We start from the raw sequence: 14,956 nt of genomic DNA on the forward strand, positions 1-14,956 counted from the left end.
CACATGATATGCGAAGAGGTGGCACGTTTGCGCCTACGGACAGGCAATCGGTCCGACAAGACTGTCAGTACGGGTCGCCTACCCCCAGACGCTAATTTTTGCTAAATTTCGGAATTCTGGCCGATTTGGGATTTTGATATCAGGAGCACATGATGTGCGAAGAGGTGGCACGAGATATACATGGTACGTATCGAAATTTTGAGGAAATTTTACATTTTAGTATCAAGAGAACATGATACTCAGAGAAGTAGCATAACTTTTAATTAAATATCGATACTTACCTCTTGTATCAGGAGAACGTAATGATCGAGTAGGTATCATAATTTTTATTTTCAGCTCAATACTTACCTGTTGTATCAGGAGAACGTAATGTGGGAGTTGGTATCATAATTTTTATTTTTTCTCGATACTTACCTCTTGTATCAGGAGAACGTAATGTGCGAGTTGGTATCATAATTTTTATTTTCTGCTCGATACTTACCTCTTGTATCAGGAGAACGTAATGTGCGAGTTGGTATCATAATTTTTATTTTTTGCTTGAAACTTACCTTTTGTATGAGGATTACTTTAACCAAGAGGAAAGGTACCAGTGAAAGGAGGGAAATTAAAGGGAAATGTGCTAGGAAATGAATAGAAGTGAAGGGAACTGTCAGAAGTTGTTCAAGTATGATTACACAATGAGTGCGAGAGAGAGAGAAATATGTGCGATAAGGATAGCTATGGTTGGAATCCATGTATGACATATAGCTATCATTCGTGACCGGCGACCGACTCGCCATCTCGCGGCCAAACACCCGAAGCTCGAGTGCGTGTGCAAGAGAGGGAAAGGAATATGTAAGAAAAGGATAGATTGAGTTCAGGGAAAGAGAGAAAAAGAAACATGAAAGAGAAGGATTGAGTGTGCTCAGGGAAAGAGAGAGAAAGGTATATATAAGACAAGGATACAGCGAGCTTGAGGGAAAGAGAGAGAAAGAAACATGAAAGACAAGGATAGAGAGAGCGTGAGCGAAAGAGAGAGAACGGAACATGTGCGACAAGGATAGCAATTGTGGTGGCGCCATCTACTAACAGAACGCTCAAGCTTTGTCGTGGGATAGTTCCACCGTTTCACCGCGAGATGGCGCCTGCTACTTAAATTCTCAAAAACGTAATAAAAACCGAAAATTCCTATTACGAGTCAATTTTGTAATGGTTCATGAGCATTCTCGTTAACATTCATTATTGAATAAAATAAATTAATAAATTAATTTACATGTAAACGTATGGTAAAAGGTTGGCGCCATCTAGCGGCGAAATGATGGAACTATTTCTCGACAAGCTTGAGCGTTCTGTTAGTAGATGGCCCCACCACAGTTGCTATCCTTGTCGCACATGTTTCGTTCTGTCTCGCACTCGCACGAAGGGTATCTGTCACTTCTCATAAACAATTTCGCGTAGGTTATCTCATCGAAAAATCATTGATCATTAATTAATAACAATCGGAATCGTATCGCTAATGGCCCTACAATGTTGCTACTGGGCCAAACTTTATTTAAGATGCATCAAAGTGGATCATATGAACTGTGTGGAGAGATACCACGGAAAGGGGGAAAATTAAAAGGAAATCTGCTAGGAAAGGATTGGGAATGAAGGTGTCGTTAGCAGTTGTTAAGAGATATTACAGGGTGTTTGGAGGTGTTAGAGGGTATTGGGAGATATTAGAGAGTGTAGGTCTAGAGGATGTTAGGAGGTGCCAGAAGGTGTCATGCGGTGTTATGTTACATGTATTAACATAAGCATTTGAAATAATCACTTCTAATATGTTTTATATCACTATATATTATTCTTTATTGTGTTGGCTAATTTACTGACGTCAAAAATAGTATGCATGCGCATGTTGGGGTTATCTCTACTATTACTGCCTTTACTGCCTTGTTTTCCTTATATCACGCTTGCGCGTAGCGTTGCGAATATGTGCTCGGTTGCAGGTGAGTTCGATCCAACAAAATGGAAATGCGACACATTCACAGGTTTCTGCTCGGTCGTTGCCCACGATAACATTTCCCTGGTTTGGAAGATGTAAGGAAGAAGTGGTGTTGAAGAATATCGGACTATCCAGCAAATAAGTGTTTCAAATCCATTTTCGTTCACAGACAATTCGGCGCGTGATGGAGATCACGATTACGGTTTTACAAATATTTGCGAGGAGTTTGACGTTAAATTGACGCAACCCAACGGGACTTGCGCAATACGTGACGGTGAAAAGAGCTGATCGAGATTAGTTCTCCGGATTTTCGATCCCATTACCGTGAACTCTGACCCCTGTCGAGCGAGCAAACAGATTCTCTACTCCTCCGTTGTTCCGAACTCGCATATTCATTTCTATGCATCGCTTTATAACATTAAACCTTCCTATCACGGGAAATATTAAAGAATTAAGGGTCGAAAAATTCTTGAAAAGCAAAAGCTTCTTTAACATTTCATTAATTATCGAGAGAAATAAAATCAATAACGAAAGGACAAATAACAAATATTAAAACCGAAATCAATTACTTGCACTAACTTGAAATATCCGTTGGTTACGTTTTTCGCCCTCGTTATGAATTCGCAGAGGAAGCGCATCATTTCTCGCTGTAGCAAATATCAAAGTGGCTCAATCGTGGAAGTATATCTTTTTATCGACCAACGAAACTCGAGCCGGAAAGTTACAGTTCGGTGAGCCACGTTAATTAACCGAACGAATTTGACCGAGTCTCGTTTGAAGTTTAATCTCTAATGGAACGGCCGTCGCAATTAGGCGAGCCTTATTCTTGCGCCCCCACCCCCTCCGTACGTAATGTTTGAGCGGACATTCGTGGACACGTGACGCGGCACGCGTCGCTCGTTATTCCATCGCCATCGGCAATTGTTTCCCCTAAAAATGATTAGGTTTCGCCAGCCTCGCTGTGAACGAACCTAACCTCGAAATAGCGTTCTTTGTTTCCGGGACTTGTTCCTTCGATACGCGGTTTGCTCTCTTAGGGGTTACTCATTAATTACGCGACGACGATTTTGCTTATTTTTGACCCTCCATTTTTGATTTATCGTATATACATTTTCTTACACGAAATCTTTGTCATTATTTTTCCATTTCATACTTTTTAAGACACAGGATTTCGATATTTTATACTTATTCGTGGTATGAAAAATTGGGGTGGACTGCCCAGGATTCGAACCCCAGGCTCTCTGCGTGGTAGCCGGTTACGCTACGCACTGCTCCACTGTCCATTTACTTTCTGAGACTACTTAGCTCTCCTCTTTTAACACAAGAGTTTTCTTAAAAATAGTTAATCCTTGTTACGAACGGTTCGGTTACACTAAAACGCTTGATTATTCGTCGTGAATTATTTTTATTTTTAAAACGTAACTGATCTATGGAAAACGCGTGTTACGATTAAAAATTAATGTTTAACAGTTCAAGTTTCCTTTTGGGTCGTGTAGATCGTGAACTGAAAGAAAGCATTCGGGGTTAAACACGGGTGAAATATTCTACTCGCGACACGTGCCGGGCTGATTTAGCTACGTTGGGCTTGCTCGAGTAAACGAACATCGAGAAACGATAAGTCGGGGATCTACGAAGCGTGCACATCTGCAGAGAATGCGTCATGCATTGTTGTGTCAATAATCATCGTTGGGATGTTTAATTTCCGGTTTCTATTTTCTGGTTATTGTCGTCACCGTCGCGTTCCAGTTTGTAAACAAGATTATTTGTTACCCAAGTTATTCCACGCATTTGTAACGTTTCGATCGACTGTTTCGTTGTTCCACTCCTTTTTTAACACGTTGACTGCCAGACAAATATTCTTTAAAGTTTCTACTAAAATGAAATATTATTTAAACTATTTGAGACTGCATAATCAAACATTTATCGACGTATTTATTCTTGTAATTTCATCAAAATTCATCAATTTGTTTTAAATTCATTTCCTTTGATGCTTGACATTCGAAATTAATTTTGTTAGTTCTTCAATGGAAAGCACTGTCACCCACATGTGGGTGACATGGCGATCAACGTGTTAAAACAGGTTGAGTACAATCTTGTCACACGCCCAGGGCCCGGGGTTCGAGTCTTCGTAGGTGTGATAGATTTTTTTTTCCTCTTTTTCCGTTGTTTACTAATTTTTAATCGTAGAATAACGTTTCTGATGCTTTATGTATTTTTTTTTTGTTTTTTTTTTTGTACATATGTTGCATATTTTTTTGTGCGCATTATTCTAAAACGTGTATTTATAACGTAATATATTCTGATCTTTGTAATGTGAAAAAGATGCGACATATATACCAACAAAAATACATAAACCATCAGAAATGTTATTCTACGATGAAAAATTATTAAACAATGGAAAAAGAGGAAAAAAAAAATCTATCACAACTACGAAGATTTGAACCCCGGGCTCGCGGCCTAACAGGTTCGTATATAGTCTACCGTTTCACCCACCGACCACTCTTAAAATATAATGTCACAGAATTGAATTACTAGATGCGTATCAAACTTTAAATTAAAATATCTCGAAAACCATGGCCCATTCTGAAAAAAAAACCCATTAGAGTTTTGTTATACTACATGTGTACTACAATTTCTATATAGTGTGGTCCCAAAAGCGAGAGCACGACCCTGACCGTCCCTTTAAACGATCGAAACGCAATAGGCGATCCTCCTCTCTGTTAAGACGTATTCGCACGGATGACGTCAGCGGTACGATTCCACTTGTGACGTCAGGAACGGTACTTGGCCAAGTAAACGTCGCCAACGCGACGTTCTTATATCCGATCGAGCTCTTATTATAGTCGCTGGAAGGGATCTTGCGAGGTCGTAAACCGAAACAGTAGTTATTGCTTTATTGAGCCAGGTAACTGATCCGTAGGACGACAGGGGTGTCGCGGCTCTAAAGTATACATGCCGAAACGAAATAGCGAATTAATAAACGAAATTCATGCATTACGGAATTATGTGCGAACGTACATAAGAAGAAAGTTCTTGAAATATGAACATTCTAATTCTGATATCATACGGCCCTGAACGAAAAGTCTAGCTCTGTCGTTGTCTAAAAAGGTGTCAGATTACTAATTGCGGTCGACTTAAGTTGTAAAGATCGATGTCCGACCGACTTTACGACCTCACGAGATCCCTTTCAACGAACAGTACCATTTGTTTAGCGATACACAAGAACTTTTAACTAACTTAATACAGTAAAACCTTCTTAGATTAGACATTTGGAGATTATACATATTATTATTCCAATTCCTTTTTATTACAATAAACGGAGGGAATTATAATTCAAAGGGCAAAGAATTAGCTCGCGTTCATTGAAAAATCGGATCGCGTCGGGCGCGTGTCCGCGGCGCGCATGCGCGTACGCTCACGCACGGCGAAACCGTGAGACGCACGTGCGCGATGTAACGCGTGTGAGCGAAGCTGTTCTCACGCGACGGCACGCGGCCCTGGCTGCATCTCCCCTCGATGCGTGCGTGTCGCCACGTGCCGTCTCCATTCGGCCACGGAAAGCTCATAATTGTCATAACATTCGAGCCGCGCGCCCGGGGAAACACCAATACCCGCTATTCGATTCAGAAGAGCACTCTTCTTCGTTAAGCCAATGCTTCCACCGTAAATGCCCGCTTCCTTCAACCCCTTTGTCCGCTCTATCGCGTTACCACTTACCCTGCGTTACAGACCTACCCTCGGAAACCAAAAATTCGAATGAAAAGTACAATAATTACGTATAAACGCACCATTGCGTTACCCATTTGCATATATACGCGCAATTTACTTGGCGATCGAATAATATTAGTGATAAGAACGAGTTTTTCCGCGTGACGCAAATGAGTTAAAGAGTGCGTTTAAACGCGAATATACGGTTGTTTTCATTCATAATCAAGTAGAATAATAGACGATGTGCAATCAGAATTTTTATCGTATCGCATCGACGAGAGGCCACATCGATCATTCGCGCATTAACACGATTCGATCTTCCACCCTCGTACTCCCGGTGGGAGAAACGATCAGCGCGATCGTGTGTAAGACGAGTAAATAAATGCAAGTATAAAATCCCGAGTATTCTTTAGCAATGATATTTTATTTCGACGAGCTCTGTTCACGACGATTGCTGGCCAAGAAGTGACTTTCCCGGCCTTGAAAAGTGTCTGCATAGCCTTGTCAATGCAGGCTCTTCAAGGACCTTCGACGTTGTTTATGATAGGACCTGGCGCCCGTCGTTGGGATCCGCTCGCCTACGCGACGCCTCATCTCTCGTCACGCCGATATTTAGGCGAGCTGTGTCGGAATTTCTAAAGGTGAGGTCGCATGTATGTAAGTTCGGGCGGCGAGCACGAGCAACGTCCACTTGAAAGTGTCGACTCGTCGCGCAGGAGGGTCTGATGGACCCAAGCGAGCTGGCACAACGAGCCGCGAACACCTAAACGAGCACGGAATTCCGAAAAAGGCCAGGCACCAGCATCGCAACGGGCCGTCGACAAGTGGGTGCCATAAAGAATTGAAAATATCAACCTCGACAATTTTTCTCGGAACTTTGCGGAAGTAACTTCAATCGATTCCTGATGCTTCTACGATCAAAATGATATCTCACATCGCGTTAATCGGGCTATTTTTAACGAAATTATATGCAAAATCTGATTGCATAATTGAAAAGTTATTTCGTTAAAAATAGTTCGATTTACGCGACGTGAGATATCAGTTTAATCGGGGGAACACCAAGAATCCAATGGCATCGCGTTCACGTTGACACGATGAAGAATAAAGAATTCGATTTTATCAAGAACTGATGAGTCGATCGCCCGTTTGACCCCAGACACTTGAGCGAACCCAGGTAGGCGTCTACGGTCTCGGTGAAAACAAGTATCGGGGCTCTCGCTTCGAACCACTCGAAAGGGTCGATTTTTGTGGGCGTTCGATCCAGGCTCGCGTGGAATAGTTCCCATGCTCGCGAACCTAGACCATGGGCCGAGACCCAAACGCTCGTAAAAATCAACCCTTTCGAGTGGTTCCAAACCGTTTGTCGTCGCATTCAGCGACCATTTGCTCGCTAGTAGGAACGTGTTTCCGAACAAAATCCGGCGAGCACGGATAACTTATTGCTCGAGCACGAGCATTTACATACATGGGACCTCACCTTAACACGTGTTTGCTCGAATCGACTCGCATATCTTGCTCTCGTATTTACGCAAATTGAACCTCTTAAACGAACCTCTTAACTCTTTAAGGCCAGGTTACACCAATAAAACGTTTTTTTTTTTAAATAAATTTTGTTTATAGTAACAAAAATATTTCAGTATCAAATTTTTTACAGCTGAAAGTACATATATTAAACTATTTGAAAAAAAACATTTTTTTCTTTTTCTTTTTTTAGATGGCGGCTCTGAAAATGGCTGCTCAAACTCGTCCAATTTGTTGGCGGGTATCATCGTTTCTTGGTAACGAATCATCTGAAAGCAAAAAGTAAAACGGTTTCATATTCTGTATCGAATTGGCTATGGTCGGTACTACAACCAAAAATATTCATTGTTATTTAAAAAAGTTAAAAACAATTAAAAGCGCAAAAAAAGGGTCGAAAAATTCAAAAGTCCGCCATTTTGTTTTTTTTTCGATGGAAATGTTTCATTGTAGTACCGACCATAGCCAATTCGATGCAGAATATGAAATCGTTTTATTTTTTGCTTTCAGATGATTCGTTTCCAAGAAACGACGATACCCGCCAACAAATTGGACGAGTTTTGAGCAGCCATTTTCAGAGCCGCCATTTAAAAAAAGAAGAAGAAAACAAATTTTTTTGTTTTCAAATAGTTTAATATATGTACTTTCTGCTGTAAAAAGTTTGATTCTGAAATATTTTTTTTACCATAAACAAAATTTATTTAAAAAAACACGTTTTATTGGTGTAACCTGGCCCTAAGAAGCCTTCGATTCCGCGCCTTTCACGACCGAAGAAGCTCGGACTCTATCCGAGTCAGGTACACGCGGTATTAATTAATCAAAAGAACAGAATAACAAAAATTGGCAATCTCTCAGCCCTTCGCAGCGGTGTTCCCCCTCAAAGAAAAAATTACCGCGGTCGATGGGGGTCCCCTCCCCTCGCTCTCCCCTCCACAGGCTATTTAGGAGGCGCACTGTATGCGACCGCGTTCCGACTCGGAAGTAGCACGCGACAGCTGGGAGCAGGGGAAGGGAAGATCGCACGGCATGGTACGATAAGACTCCGGGCCAGGCGAGGTGATAAATAGGCCAGCGCGGCGGCACGGAGCGGTATTTCGTCGCGTGACGCCGAGCCGTGCGCATCGATCCGAGCGGTACACACACGGCGAGCATTCGCGCCCCCGAACGAAAATCAATCCCGTCACCGCGTTGAATTTTCTTGGCAGTCGAGAGCCAGCTCTCGCATCGGTGATTCCGAACGTCGTAAAACCGTCCAAGTTCCTTGGCGATATGTTGAGGAAATTGCTGAGCAAGTCGGGCCGCAGATTGCTGAGGGTAAGACGACGGCAATTATTCCACCGTCGACTGTTGCACGCACGCTTTTGGCGCATCGGTCGACCCAATTCCTGAACCCTCGCAGAATCGCAACCTGGCCAAACAGCCGGTCCCTGTGATTTGCTAGTTCACGCGGAATCGTTGCGTTTGGTGAAATCGTTCGATGTATGGTTCGGTTTATGGAGTAATAGATCGCGGTGTGTGTTTGCGTGTGTGTTTGCAGATGGGCGAAATACTTGGCTAGATGCAAATATCGAATATAAAAGAATGGATGATGGATAATTTTCTAGCTTGTGCATTTTTGAGAGACTGTAGCTATTGTACTTGGCTTGTTATTGAATAAATGATTCATATTAATAATTTCATTTACGAAACGTATGTTTATGTGTTTTCCATACTATTGCACGCCATGAATGCCTAACATCCACGCTCCAATTTATCCGAATCAACGAATATTTTAAGTGAATAATACGGTGCATGGTATTTTTATTCGTGGTCTATTACTGGTACAAAATTTCGCCCATCCCTGGCTCGAGCGATGGAACAGTTGGACGAGCCACCTTGGTCTTGCCAAACAATTAGGAGGGGAGGGTTGCGACCGTGTGTGGTGTATCTACTAAAGGGGGTTGGAATCGCCACTGGATGATATCGAGATTAGACGATTCCGAATGTTTGCACAAAGCTTATTTTGCTTATTTCGCTTATTTCGATCGAGACTTTATACCAGGTGAATCGATTCACCTATCGCGGATGATTGATAGCTTCGAGTTTAATTTACGAAAAGTCATGGGTGAATGTTTGGAGCAGGAGAATTCGAGGGGCTATCTTTGCTATAGAGCACGACTCGTTCCCCCTGTTTCTGTAAATTGGATCAAACATTCACGACCGGGTAATTTTGATCGGCGTGACCTCGCTTAACATTGATTCGCTCAACTACTCGCCTCGCAGAAACGTGTACGCGTCGATCTGTTACCTTAGGGCAGTGGTTCTTAACCTTTCGAGCTGACCGCGACCGTTATATATAATATATCTATGCATGTTCGAAGTTCGTTCCAAGTTCGCTCGCCAACAAATCATGCTTGTGTCTTTCTAACCGATTACGGGAGTACTTGATAATTACAGTGCTTCTAAGAGTACAATAATAAGGAAACTTTCGTGGCTATTAAAGTTCGTATACAGTCGGTGTAAGAAGTATTCGTACAGCAACCAATTTGAAATAAAATTAGTAAGACAAGAAATAAAAGGCTAACATTAAAAATGATAAACTTTAATTTACGTTTGGTTAATTAATTTTTCCTCTAAAATTTATTAATAAAATAAATATATCCAGTTTTATTTTGAATTGGTTCCTGTACGAATACTTACTACACTGACTGTAGTTACATCGCAATAGAGATCAGGTTGACGATTTACAAGATTTGTACTTCAACGCATCAAATTAATAAATAAATATTAGGTCCACCGGAAAATTCTGTTCGTTTTTAAAATAACACAAAATAATAAATTTCTCATACCTTGAATAAATTTTGTTGAATAATATAATTTTTATCATTGTTTACGTCATCTTGCCGACATGGTTTCAATTTTTATGTCGTTTTTAATGAATATTCGCATACTTGTTAGAAACTTGTAAACGGAACAAGGACAGAACATTCCGGTAGACCTAATATGTTGTCACGTTTCGAAGGAACAGTTGCAAGTGGAATTATCAAACTATCAGAGTTAAAATTTAACACGTCTACGCCGGCGTGTACCACCGGTGATTCACACTTATCCTCTTAGGCACGACGGATCACTATAGTGACTTGCATTTACACCTAATTCGCGTTGATCTCTGCCGTGCAGATAAACTCGTTTTGTATTCAGCCGTGTCTAAGAGGTTATGTTCCGTCAGGCGGCGCGTACCACCGGTGGCTCACGCTCGCGTGTCCATTATACGACGCGTACCATTGCGCCGCCCCATGGCGCCCCATGGAGAAACGAAAATAACAGTGGCATCGCGAACGTGTTAATAAACCGGTGTCACGAGTGATCGAATATCTATACAGGGTGTTCCAAAAATGTTGTAACACCTTGAAAGGGGTGATTCGGGAGGTGATTTGAAACAACTTTTTCCTTAGCGAAAATGTTGTCCGAGGCTTCGTTGAGGAGATATTAACGGAAAACACTGACCAATCAGAGCGCGAGTATGCCGGTTGAGCGTAGGCTACGCGATAGGCGGCCGAGCTCATACGCTACCGCGGCCGCTCCAACGGCATCCTCGCGCTCTGATTGGTCAGTGTTTTCCGTTAATATCTCCTTAACGAAGCCTCGGACAACATTTTCGCTAAGGAAAAAGTTGTTTCAAATCATGTCCCGGACTACCCCTTTCAAGGTGTTACAACATTTTTGGGACACCCTGTATACATATTTGTATAGATACATGTATAGTTGTTTCAAATCACGTCCCTGACCACCCCTTTCAAGGTGTTACAACATTTTTGGGGCACCCTGTATAGTAGACCGTTGCTTATGTTTCGCAGGCAATCAAGAAGCTGTCGACGAGGAGCCACAAGGCGAAGAAGTCACGGAACTTGACCTCCTGGCACTCGGCCATACCGGACCACGAGACGACGTCGTTGTCGTCGTGGTCCTTGCCGTCCCTGGACACGAAAAGTATCGACACTTACATGACGTACGTCGCGGAGAATTCCGAGGACTGCTCGTCGACGTGTTGCTACTGCGACGAGTACGAGGAGAATCAGAGGAACGAGAACATCGAGAACGAGATGATAATCTAACGCATGCAGATTTCCCCGAGCCGAGCGTCCGTTCGATCGCGCGAGTGATTAACGAACAGAGACGCGGGAACGAGGTTGGAGCCCGAAGATCGCGCGAGGGTAACGTTTTAGAAATCCTCTGAAATCCGTTCCATAGAATATTTATAAATTCCAATTATTTTTCGAACCGTGTTTTAACGAAAATTGGACCACATTGGAGTACGCGTGCGACTGAGTTTTTGAATATTTTCGACGGAGTACTTTTGTTCCCCGCTTATATGTATGTAACGGTTCGCGTCTATTGGGTGCTCCCCCCTTTTTTTTATAGACATCAATGTATTCGACGAGGATGCTACCGGTGGATTAGTGAAATTCTTACGAGGAAAACGAGTCCAAACACGACCACATTCGTGTTGTTTTTATGAACAACTTTCGAAGTTTGATTAAAAATGCTTGGGATCGTTTTCATCGTGAGAACATCATCAATCCATAAGAAATACTCTCGCAAATGTATGACAATGACATAAATATTTCTTAACAAAAGCAATTCTATCCACCGAGCAGACGAAAAAGATTCACATGCGAACGATAAGTTGCATGTACGCGGGGAGTACTCTAACCTTTAAACGCGTCCGTAAAAACTGCACGACATTCGGATAGTAATGCTTTCTCGATCCAACGTCGTTCGAGATATCACGCGCAATGATTCGTTTTCGCAACGCAAAATACTCGGGTAAACATCGAAAGAGGGAAACATTGCTCGATGGCAATCGGTCTTCCGGTGAACGATTAGCTCGTAAGTATTTATTTTGATCTCATTTTAGCCAGGTACTAGCGTCTACTTTTTAAGCTTGATCGTACCAAGTGTCTGTCCATAGGTATGCCGTTTATTCGCGCGGCGAAACAAAACGCGTCGCTTCGGAACGATATTTCTTCTCTTCGCCTAGCGATTAGCTCTCGCACGCGACGCGTAGTACAAACAGTACCTATATAATCTATCGACCGTGCAATTCTAGGGTTCTCTTTGTCGATCGTCACTTAAGAAAGTAGTCGTGCGAAACTATATCGGGTCTACTAGATAGGGTCGTGTTTTATCCGTCGAATTCTGATACAATAAAATATATACAGGGTGTCCCAAAAATGTTGTAACACCTTGAAAGGAGTGGTTCGGGAAGTGATTTGAAACAACTTTTTCCTTAGCGAAAATGTTGTCTGCAGCTTCGTTGAGGAGATATTAACGGAAAACACTGACCAATCAGAGCGCGAGTATACCGTTGGAGCAGCCATGGCAGTGAAGGTTACGCGCTAGGTAGCCGCGCTCCCCGACCAATCAGAGCGCGAGTATGCTGGTGGAGCGCCAGCGGTAGCGTATGAGCGCGGCCGCGTAGCACGTAGCCTTCGCTACCGCGGCCGCTCCAACGGTATCCGCGCGCTCTGATTGGTCAGTGTTTTCCGTTAATATCTCCTCAACGAAGCTGCAGACAACATTTTCGCTAAGGAAAAAGTTGTTTCAAATCACTTCCCGAACCACCCCTTTCAAGGTGTTATAACATTTTTGGGACACCCTGTATACATATATATATGTATACAAAGTTAAATTAAAGTTAGATCAAATCAAATGAAATCTAATGAAAGGTAGATCAGGGAAGTGGAAGGTAGATTACAAGGTAATGGAATTTGAAAGAAATGCATGGAGATACAAGACAGACGACGATTAAATGAAATTTACACGTTCACGCCGACGCTGTTTGCGTTTCTTGCCACGGGGCGGCGCGCTGATACACGCGAGCGTGAACCACCAACTACCGGTGGTACACGCCGTCCGATGGGACATAACCATTTAGGTGCTCTTAGGCATCTGTTTATCTGGACGGCAGCGATCAACGCGAATTACTTGTAACTGTAAGCCACTTGTGGGACACATCGGCGCGAACGTGTTAAAGGAAATGCAAGAAAATCGAAGGAAAATGGTGACACCGGAGAACCAGTGAATTTGGAACTGTGTCTCTAGATGGTTGAGACGTTTTCACTTTGTATATATACATATATATAAGGGATGATACACTGTCGCTACTTTACGAAAATACGGTCAGCGTAAGAAGTATTCGTACCAGCAATCGATTTAAAATAAAATTAATAAGAAAAGAAATACATAAGAGGTTAACATTAAAAATAATAAACTCTAATGGACGCAAATTCTACTCTAAAAGTATGTAGGAACGATGGTTAATTATTTCTTCCCATAAAATTTATTAATAAAATAAATATATCCAGTTTTATTTCGAATTGGTTCCTGTACGAATACTTCTTACACTGACTATAAATGTCTCGCCTTTTCGGGGGTTGTTACTCGTCGATAGTTAACGAACCGTAGCACGTCCAACGATGAGACTTTCGAACGTTATTGGTGTGATAGGCGGCGTAGGTTAGTCTCGAATATCGGTTTTCATCGTCGATATCTAGGGATTTTAGAACAGCGAGGCCGGAAAATTGTTGGGGTATCGGTAATCGTGGGTGCATGAAGACTGTATAAGGAGATCCAACTCCCTAAGAAAGTTACTAGAAAACTGTTATCAAAATCCCGAACTTGAAGTTACGGATATTTCGTCCACTCGCGGCGCAAGTGGTAGAAATATTCATAACTTCAAGCTCGGGATTTCGATAACACTTGTACACTACACACCTTATACAGTCTTCATGCGTGGGTGTTACAATCTCTCGTTAGTTCGTGAAACCAGTGATGGGCAAAACCCTAGGTTTCGAATAAACCTGAAGTTTGCCGATAAGTTTGTCTCGTTTCCTCTTTTCAACATTTTTCAGAGAAACGAGACAAACATATCGTCAAACTTTCACGGTGAAACGAATGGTTGACGTGGTCGTTCCGCGTACATTGAAAAACGTAGCATGCGTTTTATTCGAACAGAGATGGACGAAGGGACAGAAAAATTTGTATCTATTATTTGTCAGTTTACGAAAATCTAGTACACTAGAAGTACCCTTGCTCTAATTTATATTTAAATGATTATCGTACGCGAACGATGTCCATCTCTGCTTTCCTATTACAACGGCACAATCGATGTTAGAGTAGTAACGGTAACAGGTATCAAGAAACGAAAGACTCTACGCAATAAAATACTTTTTCTATACCGGCGTCTTGTTTGCACTTTTGCTCAAAGAGCGTCTCGCCGCGCTACGCGACGAAAATTTTTGTATATTTTCCGCAGATCTGTCCTCGTCAGCGAGACACGCCCGGTGATTATAATTTCGATCACATCGGAGACTTGGTATGTAAATAAAAAAGAGAATGTATATAAGTGTATATGAGTGCGGATTGTACATAGATGTATAATGGATGCGTCTCGATATATTTTATCGTAAGTATGTTCGACGAGGCTGTGACTTTCTAATGGATGTGAATGTCATAAATAAAATAGTTTTATCGACGATTTGTGCGTTTCTATGACCCGTGTCGCCGGACCTTCCATCGATCCCTTCTTTCATATTTTAATGCGCGTCGTGATCAATCGAATACGCGATACGTCTGAAGTACGCTAAACGTGACACGTTGAAATTTAGGTAAAAATACAGCGTGTCCCAAAAACGTTGTAACACCTTGAATGGGGTGGTTCGGGAGGTGATTTGAAACAACTTTTTCCTTAGCGAAAATGTTGTCTGAGGCTTCGTTGAGGAGATA

The 14,956-nt window shown here is 42.1% G+C and overlaps 1 protein-coding gene across 1 annotated transcript; it reads left to right on the top strand.

Annotated features, from left to right (window-relative positions):
• Window positions 1–8,283: 8,283 nt before the first annotated feature.
• Window positions 8,284–14,735, top strand: LOC128876086 (uncharacterized). The gene is made up of 2 exons (XM_054122163.1): window positions 8,284–8,503; window positions 11,026–14,735. Exons 1-2 carry the CDS (start codon window positions 8,459–8,461, stop codon window positions 11,281–11,283), a joined length of 303 nt encoding a protein of 100 aa, XP_053978138.1. The 5' UTR covers window positions 8,284–8,458; the 3' UTR covers window positions 11,284–14,735.
• Window positions 14,736–14,956: the final 221 nt, after the last annotated feature.

Source organism: Hylaeus volcanicus, chromosome 5 (genome assembly GCF_026283585.1).
Source record: "Hylaeus volcanicus isolate JK05 chromosome 5, UHH_iyHylVolc1.0_haploid, whole genome shotgun sequence".
Lineage (NCBI taxonomy): Eukaryota > Metazoa > Arthropoda > Insecta > Hymenoptera > Colletidae > Hylaeus > Hylaeus volcanicus.

What these genes read in the sequence shown, in the direction of transcription:
- LOC128876086 (XM_054122163.1), top strand. Translation starts at nt 8,459, where the DNA reads ATGTTGAGGAAATTGCTGAGCAAGTCGGGCCGCAGATTGCTGAGG. An exon ending in CGGGCCGCAGATTGCTGAGG is followed by an intron (nt 8,504 to 11,025) that starts GTAAGACGACGG and finishes TATGTTTCGCAG; the next exon opens with GCAATCAAGAAGCTGTCGAC.